This window comes from Vulpes lagopus, chromosome 2 (genome assembly GCF_018345385.1).
Source record: "Vulpes lagopus strain Blue_001 chromosome 2, ASM1834538v1, whole genome shotgun sequence".
Classification (NCBI taxonomy): domain Eukaryota; kingdom Metazoa; phylum Chordata; class Mammalia; order Carnivora; family Canidae; genus Vulpes; species Vulpes lagopus.
The window spans coordinates 23,833,753-23,847,026 of record NC_054825.1 but is presented as its reverse complement, the minus strand read 5'-3'; the positions used below and the strand labels follow the sequence as shown (position 1 = coordinate 23,847,026).

The following is a 13,274-nucleotide window of genomic DNA, read 5'->3' as shown; positions in this document are numbered from 1 at the left end:
AAAGAGAATATGGTGTCACTGAAGCAGAAGGCTAGAGAAACTGAGGAAAATCATCTGCCTCTGTGGGAGAAGGTCACCATCTGCTCACACAGGAAGTCAAAAGTTTAGAGGGAGAGATTCTTAGACTTGCAATATCTAAGGAATGCTTCTAAGAGGAGGTGGCATTTGGAATGAGATTGGAACAGGCAGCGAATGAAGGAGTGAAGAACATGGCAAAAACAAGTGTTGAATTAGGTTTCTAGCCTCATGACTGAGAACTCAGTTAAGTCAGCCACAGGGAAAGGAAAGTCAGGAGGGAATTGACATAGTCAACTTTGGCCTTGTTCTCTTTCTTAAGATTTTCTTCAGGCAGATAGAAATGGGGGAGTTGGTGAATAGAGGAGCCCAAGATGCAGGTGTAGGAGTCCCTGAGGAAACTAAAGGAAAAGGGGGTTCAGAGCCAGGTCGATGGCAGCACACTATCATTCCTAGTTAAGTTCCATCAAATGTTCTCTCAAAAATTAGTACACGGTAAAGTCCTAATCTTACTCCCCAATCACAATTCGTTCTTTCTTTTGCACATTTCTAGTGGCTTTCTAGTAATGAGTCCTTGTCTTCTTCCTCTCTGAAGGACTAATCAGCCACTCTTTCCTAGAAACTTCTCTCGGCTTTTACAACTATGTATGAAGGTTGGTATAATTGGAGGTGGAAAAGAGAACTGTGCAGGAGAGAATCAGGTGACCCAGAGTAGTTTTCCTGTAAAGAGAAAAACATCTTTACAGTGGCTGCTCCTCTAATTACATTTAATGTGGCATTGTTTTCACCTAAATTATAGCAATTATATACCAAGATCCCCTTTGAAATCATTTAATTAATGATTAGCTAACCCGTGATGTGTATGGAATTCTAACGAAGCTTTTTATTTTTTGTGAACCACTTTCCTCCCTCAGATTAATCAGTCCTCTCCCCAAAATATGCACTCAAGTCTGGATGGTAGATTAGGCAGGATATGTTAGTTAGGGTCCCAGAAAATCATAGTTGTTTGTGGAAATCCTATCACAGTCCAGGGTAACAAAGACAAGAGAAGCAGCTGCTATTTTTCTCTTGAGATTGCTTTTGTCTTTCTAAACCCCAGAGAACATGCAGCTCAACCATGTTCTTTGGCCCAGAAATAAGGGCAGATAAAGCTATTACCCCAATTTTGGAAGAAGTGAATGACTTTGATAGATTAATTCTATCCATTAATCAACCCAGAATTTTTTAATGAGCATCTGTTATATGGAAGAAGTGCCAGTGGAGACAAAGATGAATGTCTCTAATAGATAAATCCTTTGTGTATGGGGTCACCAGGAGATAGATGGCTTGTACACCTGGAGTTAGACATAGAGAGTAAAAGAAAATAAACTCTTAGAAATTATCTTGAAATGGTCAGATTCTACCTAGACTGTTTCTGCATCCCATCCTTTGAGTATTTGTCACTGATTAAAGTTATCTCCCCTAAGGAGACTGAAGCCTTGAGAGATGAAGTGATTTTCTCAAGGTCACCTAACTAATTTAGTGGCAGACAGAACTAGGGAAAGATGTCTTCTATATCTTCGCCTCCTACCCTTGCCACCATGCCCAGACCATCTGTATGTTAGAAGTAATAATACAAGAGCATAAAAGGATACTATCTGACTAGAGTCACATTAGTAGTGTAGGAAGTTGGCACCAAAGGAGTTTAAAGAAAGAGATGGTCTCAAGTTTATATAGCCCAAGAGGATGAATCTTTTTTGTTGTTGTTGTTTTTATTTATAAATTAATTTTTATTGGTGTTCAACTTACCAATATACAGAAAAACACCCAGTGCTCATCCCGTCAAGTGTCCGCCTCAGTGCCCGTCACCCACTTCCCCCCCACCCCCCGCCCTCCTCCCCTTCCTCCACCCCTAGTTCGTTTCCCAGAGTTAGGAGTCTTTATGTTCTGTCTCCCTGATATTTCCCACACATTTCTTTTCCCTTCCTTTATATTCCCTTTCACTATTATTTATATTCCCCAAATGAATGAGAACATACACTGTTTTTCTTTCTCCGATTGACTTACTTCACTCAGCATAATACCCTCCAGTTCCATCCACGTTGAAGCAAATGGTGGGTATTTGTCATTTCTAATGGCTGAGTAATATTCCATTGTATACATAGACCACATCTTCTTTATCCATTCATCTTTCGATGGACACCAAGGCTCCTTCCACAGTTTGGCGATTGTGGACATTGCTGCTAGAAACATCGGGGTGCAGGTGTCTCGGCGTTTCATTGCATCTGAATCTTTGGGGTAAATCCCCAACAGTGCAATTGCTGGGTCGTAGGGCAGGTCTATTTTTAACTCTTTGAGGAACCTCCACACAGTTTTCCAGAGTGGCTGTACCAGTTCACATTCCCACCAACAGTGTAAGAGGGTTCCCTTTTCTCCACATCCTCTCCAACATTTGTTGTTTCCTGTATTGTTAATTTTCCCCATTCTCACTGGTGTGAGGTGGTATCTCATTGTGGTTTTGATTTGTATTTCCCTGATGGCAAGTGATGCAGAGCATTTTCTCATGTGCATATTGGCCATGTCCATGTCTTCCTCTGTGAGATTTCTCTTCATGTCTTTTGCCCATTTCATGATTGGATTGTTTGTTTCTTTGGTGTTGAATTTAATAAGTTCTTTATAGATTTTGGAAACTAGCCCTTTATCTGATATGTCATTTGCAAATATCTTCTCCCATTCTGTAGGTTGTCTTTTAGTTTTGTTGATTGTATCCTTTGCTGTGCAAAAGCTTCTTATCTTGATGAAGTCCCAATAGTTCGTTTTTGCTTTTGTTTCTTTTGCCTTTGTGGATGTATCTTGCAAGAAGTTACTGTGGCCAAGTTCAAAAAGGGTGTTGCCTGTGTTCTCCTCAAGGATTTTGATGGAATCTTGTCTCACATTTAAATCCAAGAGGATGAATCTTAAGTGAAGCCAAAAACCCTTGTGAAAAAATCCAAGTGGCAAGGTAAAAAGAAAAAGAAAAACAGAATTAATAAATTTTAATTGATTTTACCTGAAAATCCATATAGTGAGAAATGGCTTAGAAAATTCATTAATTTTGTTCTGTGGTTGGGAGCAACTTCTTCAAGAGAACTAAAGGGAAGGCTACCTGTTTCCAGGCAGTGATTTGTATTTATGTAGGTGGTATCTACTTTCTTCAAAGCTCTGTATCAAATATCATACACACACACACACACACACACACACACACACACACACATACACACACAGAGCCCTGCACTTGAGGTTAGTTTGTACCTTGAAAAAGGAATATTGAGCCAAACCTACCAAAAGTTCTTGATGAGCAAGACCTTGGGTATGAGTCTGTGGGGGTTCCAGCAATAAGAATGATGGTGATGGGCAGCCCTGGTGGCGCAGCGGTTTAGCGCCGCCTGCAGCCCAGGGCGTGATCCTGGAGACCCTGAATCGAGTCCCATGTCAGGCTCTCTGTATGATGCCTGCTTCTCCCTCTGCCTGTGTCTCTGCCTCTCTCTCCCCCTCTGTCTCTATGAATAAATAAATAAAATCTTTAAAAAAAAAAGAAAGAAAAGAATGATGGTGATAACGAACATTTGTTGTCCATTGGAATTTTCAAGATTTTCACATATATTATCTCACATGATAGGGTTTTGTTATGTTGGTGAAAATACAATGTAAGAAAAGGGGTTAGGAATGCATTTCCATAGAGGAGACTTAAAAAATAGTTTATCTTGGTAATTGCAAGCCAGTAGAGCCAGGTTACTGGATGATACTGGATTTGGTCAGGGTGGAAATTACCTTTTCTTGCGAAAGAATGGAGAATGAAACCACACTCTAAAATTCCTTGTTCCTCAATAATCAATTACCTATTCTTTGTCAAGCATCTACCATTGAAAGGCCATATGGCATAGGAAGTACAAGGAGCATTCCCAGCTTTGATTAAGAAACTTCCTAATTGGTTGACACAAAATTGACCAGAGATAGGAGAATTAAATTCTAGATAAGTGGTCTAGAGGTATGTTTCTTAAAGGATGGTCTTAAGACCAGCATCAGCATCACCTAAGGAGTTTTTAGAAATGTAAACAATCAGGCACTCAAAACATACAAGTGTGGTATGAAACCATCTATATTTAACAAGCCCTCTAGGTGATTCTGATGCAGATAGTGGAGAATCTGTGGTAGAGAGATAATAGGACAATTTGAGCTTATAAGAAAGAGCTCGTATTGCTGAAACAGTTACAGATGACTCTAAAAGAAGTAGCACCTGATTTCAGAATCACATTATCCTTTTATATATTCCATGCTTTTGGTTCCTTCACCCTCCCTCTCTTGGGTTTTATATTAAATTGACATTTAAGCCATATTGTTCCCCCAAAACATGCCACAAGTGGAATGAGCTTGCTTTATTGGTGATGAGCTTTGTAACTTTAGAGGAACATTTCCAATGGATAAGAAACTTGTATTTGGGAAATTATTACTTTTTTATTATTAGTTAGAAGTGATCTGGGGTTTATCCCTAATCTGCCTTGTAGGTGCTTATCTCCCCAAAGTGATAGACATAGTTTCTCACGATGGTCACCCTGGTTTCTCTGCTGGGTTCTCACTTTCACAAATCTTGTTGTGAATGTTAACATCTGTTCTAAGGGTAGTTATGCAAAGGGATAAGAAATGCTTGAATTTAAATTAGTCCTTACTTTATTTCCTGCTAAGTTTGCTGTGTTTCTGTCGTTCCCTTGCTTCAATGGGCTCTAATCAGAAGATCTGTGAATGAATGCAATATTGAGCAGAATTAGGGAAGCCAGCTACATGCAAAAGAGAGACTGTGTATCAATTGCTTATGCCCCACAGGAGACGGTCCACAATGAACATTTTTCTTCCCAGAACTGATAAAGGGTACAGAGATGGGGAATGCATTAATGTCTGAAAGTTGCTAAGGGGCTTTATTTGGGTTCCCCAATCTTAGTTGGGGTCCAATGAGAAAATGAGCAAAGCTCATAATCCTGACATTCAGTGTTTAAAATCTTGCATCTGGCATATAAAAGTGATCACATGGGAGAGCAGACTATCTCACTCCCAAGTAAAAATATTAGCGTATCAATTTACAATTTGGGGAAAGACCTGGGAATCACAGTGTAAGGACATCTGGGATAGAAGCCAAAGAAATCTAGACAAAAGAACGTGCCTGGCAAGATTGCAGAAAAGAAGAGGCTGGGTTAGTCCGCAAGTCATGACTGGGCATCTATTTTTATGTGCAGTTCTGAAATGAGCTCTCTGAGCCTAGAAACAGATAACCCAGACAGTTGAGAAGACCAACATCATGGAACATCCTTAGAGAGTCTGGGTCAGCTAGGCTGGGCCCTTGAAGGATGCACTCATCCTCCTCAGCAGCAGCCCTGAGAAATGTGTAAGCCTGAGCTTGAGACACTGTGTTTACTAAGTCTTGAGCATTCCTTTTCTCTGTGGGGAGGTTTGTTCATTTGAAAGTTTTCTCACTTTTTGTAAATTTTCACGCTTTTCTATTTTGTTAGTTTTCTTATACTCAGGAGATCTCCCCAGAGTGCCCACTTGTTGGTCCCCGCCCTTGCACCTTCCTAAATCATCTCCCAGTTATCCAGCCAGTGTTCTTATACCATTTCTTGGATAGATAGATGAAAAGTGCTTTTGAATCATATCATCATCTGTATTAACTTCCTATGGCTGCTGTAACAAATCACCACAAATTAGGTGGTTAAACAACTAGAAATTAATTTCCTAACAGTTCTGAAGGCCAGAGTCTAAGATCAAAGTGGCAGTATAGCAGCACTGCTTCTAGTGCACCAGGGAAAAGTTCCTTCCTCTATGCATGTTCCATCATCTGGGGGCTCCAGATGTTTCTTGGCTTGTTGCCATGTAACTCCAGTCTGTGCTTCTTCACATAACCTCCTCCTCTCTGTGTGTCTCACTTCTTTGTAGCTCTTACAAGGATGCTTGTCCTTAGGGCCCACCTTGATAATCCAGGATTATTTCATCTCAAGATCCTTAACTTATTTATGCCTGCAAAGGTCCAGATAAAATCACATTGACAGGTAATTGGGAACAGAACGTGCTCATGACCCTTGGAGGAGCCACTATTCAATCCAGGACATCATCTTATTACTCTCTTTTTCAGTGGTCCTTTGGCTTTGGGAACTGTTAACCCCTTTTGAAAATCTGATAAAATATATATAATTTCCTCATAATAAGTTTATATGGGCCAATCAATCCATATTTTTACTTAAAATTTCAGGAGATTCAAATTCTTACCAAAACACATATGTGTACCCTAGATTGAGATAGTCTGTATCCTTGAATGGTGACATCCAAAGCTAACTGCAGTTTTTCTTTGTGACCTAGTTAATGTAAAATCGACCTGGATATTGCCTCTTTCATTCTAGGTAGTCTGCAAAATGCATTGATTAATGCATAAGATCATTTTAAATATTTTCAGTTTCTCTGAAATACTTATATTAATTACATTGTGTATGAAAAGTCTTAAGCTACCACATTATTATTATTATTATTATTATTACTATTACTATTACTATTATTTAACCTGAGATGCATTATTTCCTTTATTCAATACTTCCATAGTGGCCAGGGGAGGACTTGACATCTCTCTGTTACTCCACATGTTATTAGATTCTATCTTTCCCCTCAGTCTGTCAAGACCATTTGGGTCCTAATTCTGCCATCAAGCATATTGACTATTTCTTCCAGCTTTGTGTCATCAGAAAATGTGATTTCCAATGATGACCATTATTTTCATGTCTTCAAGTCATTAATAAAAATGATGAACAGGAAAGAGCAGACAGCAGAACCTTGTAGCTGACTACTCGTGGCCTCCCTCCTGGCTGATTTTAATGCTTTAATTAGGTGCTGTTCAGTCACATAATTTTACTGGCACCTGGCTCATATTTTTTCATCTTTTCTTCAAGACTAATATGGCAAACACTGTCAGATGCCTTGCTGATATGCAAGTAAATCATGTGCCTCCTATTTCCTCCTTCTGTCTGCCTGGTAACCCTTTCATAGAAAAGAATGGGATTAATCAGACATGATGTATTTTGTGATCCATGAAATTTAACTGTAAACTATTTGGAATAGGTAGAAGTGTTTGGTTTGGCATCACTAATATTCTTCTACTCAGAGTATTCCAATCAGGGAAGACTTACTAGAGGAGATGGCATTTGAACATGAGAGGATTTAGATGGGATGGATAAAGACAGAAGACATTCATCAAAGTCTCCTCCCACTGTTTGTTTGTAGGTTTGTTTGTTTGTTTGTTTCTTCCTGTGATCTTTCAATATAACTTTCTCTTCAAAGAAGTAGAAGTTTTTAAGATATAACTGCTTTGTTAGAGATTTGAAAGGGACTGCTTTCTAACCCCTCCATGAAATGAATTAAGACAAAAAGGTGGAAGTACCTCAGTGACCTGGCATGAATGTATTGGATTTGGAGACCACTGAATAGAGAAAGAATAATGGAGAACAGAGAGAACCCAGGGGTGAGGTGCTTACATTCACTCTGCTCCATACAGTATTGGCCACACAACCCAAGATATCTAGCCCCATGGCTTCTGCTACTCAGTTCTGAGCTAAGAATTTTATAAAGACAATACGTTTTTGGTTTTGTTCTTTTAATATAGTTGGCAAACAGTTTCCATTAGTTTCCGGTGTACAGCATAGTGATCTGCATCTTCATACATTATGCTAGGTTCACTACAAGTGCAGTTACCATCTGTCACCATACAACACGATTATGGTATTATCGGCTGTATTCCCTATGCTGTGCCTTTTATCCTCATGACTTATTCACCTCAAAGTCTGTTTAATCTTCTTTTAGACAAGACTCTGAAGAGTTGTATTTAACTTTTAAACCAATAGGACATTTCCCAAGGTGTAATATAAGTTGTACAATCTACAAGATGATCCTATTTCTTTGTCCACTTCATAATTTGAGTCTGCTCTCACCCCTCCCAAAGTGTCCTCATCCTTCAGAGTGCAGAAGGGACTGTCCCTTGAGGAGAGTTGGTCTCTTAGGTTTCACCATAGGAACATCTGACTGTGAGGAGAGGAGAATCCAAGGCCGGGAGCTTGATTAAGTCTTGCCCACATGGAAGCCATCCAATGCCTTGAAAGACTTCAGTTGGTGTAGGTTCCCAGAGTGACTGGTCTCCGATTTACAGCACTATGATAGATGCCTTGCATTGTAATTTTAAGACATGCCACCCAAGTGGAGTATGGATGATTAGTCCTTTTTTCTATTTTTCTAGAAATGACTGATCATTCATATTTATAGGGCCATCAACTTCTGGGCTTTGGAAAGGTCAGTATTGATTATCTAAGTCACACAGATGGTGTGCTTCTTTACTTTACATAAATATGAGTTCCTTTTATGAGGCTACTGTAATTTTTTTCAAGGAAAAGGGAAGGAGAGTGGTAATCCTGTGAATTAAGCAATGAGATTTCAACTAAAACACACTTAGATTTTGTCAGAATTTTGGAACTGGCAGCCATACTCTAGATGAGCTAATCCACCCCCTTCCAACATACACACATACAAGTTACTTTATAGGTGAAAAAACTGAGTCCCTGTCAATAGACATCAGTAGATAAGATAGTTGTGCTTGCATTAAGGAGAAACAAGAAGGCTACATGTCAAAATACACACAATAAGTTTTATCTGGGTGGAATATTTTGAACTATTGGGTGATATATCTTTCTATGTTTTCAGTGCTTCCTATAAAGCACCTATATTACTTTTGCAATTAAAAAATAGTTCATTTCAAACTCACTGTGAATACTGAATGTCAGTTGGCTAGAGTTATATAAATGGTGGGCTTTGTCCTAGCTGACCTTCAGAGACCTCATTTTGAAAGAACCTGTTGAGTCCAGGTGGCAATTCAGTCCTCTCTCTCTCCAGTACTTGCACATGAGTGATTGACTAGGGGGCTCTCTCTGCTTGTGTCTCCCATGCCTCCCCTGAACACTTAGAGTTTTTGGCCACTTCAGCCTCCGTTCCGAATGGCAGTTGGTGAAAGTGGACTACAAATCTATCTTCAGTCGGCGCTGCACCAAGGAGGACTATCAGACCTGGCACCTGCTCAATCAGGTACACCACAGATTAGGGGCATACTGGCTTTTTGGAAGAGGAACTATGACAAGATTTTTTGGTCATCTCTGGGCCTTCCTATTTGGAGGAAGAAGGTAGTGAGCCATCTGAAGATGATAGTGGATTTGAGAAGAAAGGTTGGAGTCTACACATCCAGGCCCAGCATGAACAGATGATATTTTAGGGCCCCTCGTGCACCCTGGGATCCCAATCTACCCATTGAGGTCACCAAGTAGCCTAGGGCTGAGGTGACAATGATAAGCTGGGGCTTAGCTCTTCCTGGGGAGAAGTAAGCTCAGACAGCCAGGAGACTTATGTATGGTCTATCATCTCACCTTCCAGTGGGGAGGGTGAGAACATTTGTTAGGCCACCCTGCAGTAAGAGCCCCAAGATCACTGGGAACAGGACTAAAGGTAAAGGGGAACAATGAGAGTGAGTGGCTCTAGAAATGGCAGATATTTGTTGCTATGCAACATAGCCAGACTTATGCATTCTCAGAACCATTGGATTCATGTAATTTGTACCAACTTCTCCTCTTCTTTTTGTCTTTGATTGGGAATAAGGACTTTGATGTGGTTGTTTATCAGAGAAGGGAATTTTTTGGGCTAGCTTCAGTTTTACTCTGAAGATGGTGTGAAAATTCTGCCAGAAATGAGTTCTTTTCCACTAGAGCTTATACTGAGATCATTTGGGCAATCTGGAGATCTCTGAGGATGACTTAGAATCTTTGCATTTTCTCTGAAAGTAGGAAAGAAACAAGATGAAGTAGGCATCATTGGCCTGGTTAGGTGGAGGGTCAAGATAGGATAGCTCTGTGATGTTCCTTTTATGTGGGAGGCTCTTTTTCCCTTGAGACTTCCTGAATGGTTGCTGGGAAGGAGATTGCTACATACAGTGACCAAAAGAGAATGAAAAGACTAATATTTCTTATAGAGAATCCGGTTTATTTCACCTCCTTTGTGTTTTTCTGCCTCTCTCACTGTGGACTTTCTTTCTAAGGGGGAGCCCTGCGTCATGGGAGAAAGGAAAATATTCAAGAAACGCAAGCCAGGAGCTCAGTGTGCCCTGGGCCGAGACTCCTCAGGGACAGTGGTCTCAGAACCATGTGTCTGTGCCGACTGGGACTTTGAATGGTGAGTCCCTTGGCATCTCATTGTCAATTTCAGCCAGACATTTACCTGTTAGGGGATGGGAATGAAGATGGAGATAAGGAAGGAAGTCATGACCCACAGATGGGAGGTGTGTTTACTGGCCTATGGGCCTGAGGGCTCTAGTCCCTGGGCCAGACGGAAGTCTGTACCCCTGGAAGTAGAACAGGAGGAGACATTTTCACATAGAAACTCACTGTTCTATTAGGGAAGTGTGTCCAAGGAAACTTCTTCTCATTTTAAGTTAGCATCTCTGAGAAAGTATCAGAGAGGTTGGGTGGGGCACTGACGGAGCTTGGAGAGCTTCTGACTGGACAGCTACCTCCAGACATTTGTTCAAATGCTGATTTTCCATGTGAACTCTCTCTTTTCATCACCTTTTTCTCCCTCTAATAACAACCACAAAGAACAACTTTAAATCTCACCTCTTAACCGATGATTCACAAATTTCCAAATATTTACCTCCAGCTTGGACCTCACTGACTTCTAGGATGGAGACATGTGTGTCCATTTACAAACTCAGCTACCATCTCCCCTGGAATTGCAGATAGGGATTTTGGACTCAGGGTGGCCAAGGGGGAATTCTTGTGAACCTTACTAATAGGAGCAGTTTTTCAGCTATTTTTTGGACTGGTTTTTCCAAACTCAGTAAAGTACACAGTTGCTTAAGTCAAAATCCCAGGAGAGCTTGATTTTTCCCTTTCCCTTACCCTAAGGTCCAGGCCATCCACAAGCCCTTTTAAGTCTTTACCTCCAGAACACATTATTTTACTTATTTATTTATTCTAAAGATTGATTGATTGATTGATTGATTGATCGGAGAGAAAGAGGGAGAAAGAGAGTGTGACCAGGGTCAGGAGGAGTAGAGGGAGACAAAAAGGGAGAGAGAATCTCCAGCAGACCCCTGCTGAGCATGGAGCCCAAAGCAGGTCTTGATTCCACAATCCTGAGATCATGAACTGAGCCAAAACCAAGAGTCAGACACTTAATTGATTGAGCCACCCAGGTGCCCCTCCAGAATACATTCTAATCCAAAGCACCTCTGCCCATTTCTCCCACAACCCAGACACTCCTACAGTCTACTATGTCTCTCTACTTCCACCCTTGTTGCCTAAAACTTCTCCTCACAGCAATGAAAATTAGACTATACATACCCAAATCAGATATTATCATTCTACACTCAAAACTCTCCAGTGGTTCCTTCTCTCTCTTAAAATATCATGTCATCTTCCTCCCTTGGCTTGTTCCACTCTAGATGATTTGGCCTGCTACCATTGTGCCTTATTTATTACTATGCTCCCCTCATTCACCATTTTGCAGCCACACTGCCATCTTCTTTCTATACCTTAATCAACCCAGGCCTATTCCTAGCAGAAACAATAGCAAGTTTAAGGCTTTCTTCCAAATCTCAGCCTGCCTGGCACCCCTAGATTACTCCTATGTCAGCAAAAATATTAGCTTCTCAGAAATGCTTTCTGAAACCACCTAATCTCACCTCCACCCGGACACTCTGACTCTCACCCTATTTCATGGTCTTCATATGGTGTCACCATATGGAGTGACCATGTTTTCTGATTGCCGTATTACTGCCATCTTACCCCAACAGAATGCAAGTGCCATGAGGCCAGAAACGTCAGACTTGCTTTATTGCCTTGGCCATGGTAAATTAAATAGTTGCACTGTGTTCCTAAATGTTGTTCCTTTTAGAAGTGTCAAAAAAATGTCCCAAATCTGTGCATGGGTGATCCCAATGGTGATGATCCCACTCTGATCCCAGCTGGATGAATTCCTTCTCTGCATCACGCTCAAAAGTTGAAGTTTAATTTAAATATTTTTATAACCCATTCCAGGTTAAAAGACAAAGCTGAGTGCTCAGGCGTCAGCCTATAAATATGGCAGGGCAGTGATAGAGTTGCATTTGGGCTTTTCTGTTGTTGAATAACAGAAGTAAATCCAAATGGGTGCAGAACAGCTGCCCCTGCCAAGTAACCTTGTCCAACCTGTTTCTGAAGCTTGCTTTGTGCTGGAAGTCATCTTTGGTTCCTCACTTTCTATCAGGACTATAACCTGTAACTGCAAGCCAGGTAGATGACTGTGGCTGCTCCCTACCTACTCTTCGTCCCTGAACTCCTGCTTCTTCTGGAAGCTTGACCTCAGTGAGAGTCATTCAAATGGGATATGCTAAATGGAATTTAATTTGAATGTCAGCGTCCTCTCTGTGGCACTTCTGACCCTGTGGAAACAGGATATTTTTACACTCAAGAAGACTAATTTTCAATTATTAACCACAATCCAGCGAAATTGTCATAGCAATATATGCAGTAGGCGCCTGAGAGTGATGATGCGTGACATATTGATGTCAGCTTGAATATTCAGAATATGAATTCCAGTGTTCCTTGTGTCCCTCTCTGCAGACTGACTCCTTGGAGGCACACTGTGTGTGCATGCCGTGCTACATTTTCTGCTGTGTCTCTCTGAGCATAATAGACCCTCACCCACTGTTGGGAAACCTCATAATACGGAATGAAAAATTGTAACATAGATATTTTTCTTTTAGTAATTCCATTAACGTTTACTAGGCTGGAAAAATTTACAGCTCTGATATTCATAGTTTGTGACCTTGGCAAATTTTCTTAATCTCTCTGATTTCACCTTCTCAGTGAAATCCTATTGTATTTGTAATATGAAATGTATTGTAATTGTAATACAATTACAATATTGTAATACAATTGTATTTATAAAATACAAATATATAACATTTATCTCATTCGTTGCTAGAGAGGAATAAGTGAATCAATCTAATCATTAATGTAGGTAAGGTGTTCATCAGATTGGTGTAGGCATCCATATGGTAGCTGTTGTTAATCTTGTGCCCCAGAGTTAAGTGGTCCCCGTGGTGTTTTTAGCAAGTAAACCAGAGCTTATGCAGCCAAATGAGTCCTATCTAGAAAGTCATACCTTTGGGTGTTATCCATTCATTCATCGTT

At 40.5% G+C, this 13,274-nt stretch overlaps 1 protein-coding gene across 1 annotated transcript in view; it reads left to right on the top strand.

The window, feature by feature from the left end:
- Window positions 1-13,274, top strand: part of SORCS3 (sortilin related VPS10 domain containing receptor 3) — a 587,544-nt gene that overhangs the window by 528,449 nt on the left and 45,821 nt on the right. The window contains exons 15-16 of the mRNA XM_041738191.1: window positions 9,021-9,138; window positions 10,139-10,272. Coding sequence (XP_041594125.1) covers window positions 9,021-9,138; window positions 10,139-10,272 — 252 coding nt within the window. The remainder of the gene's footprint in view (window positions 1-9,020; window positions 9,139-10,138; window positions 10,273-13,274) is intronic.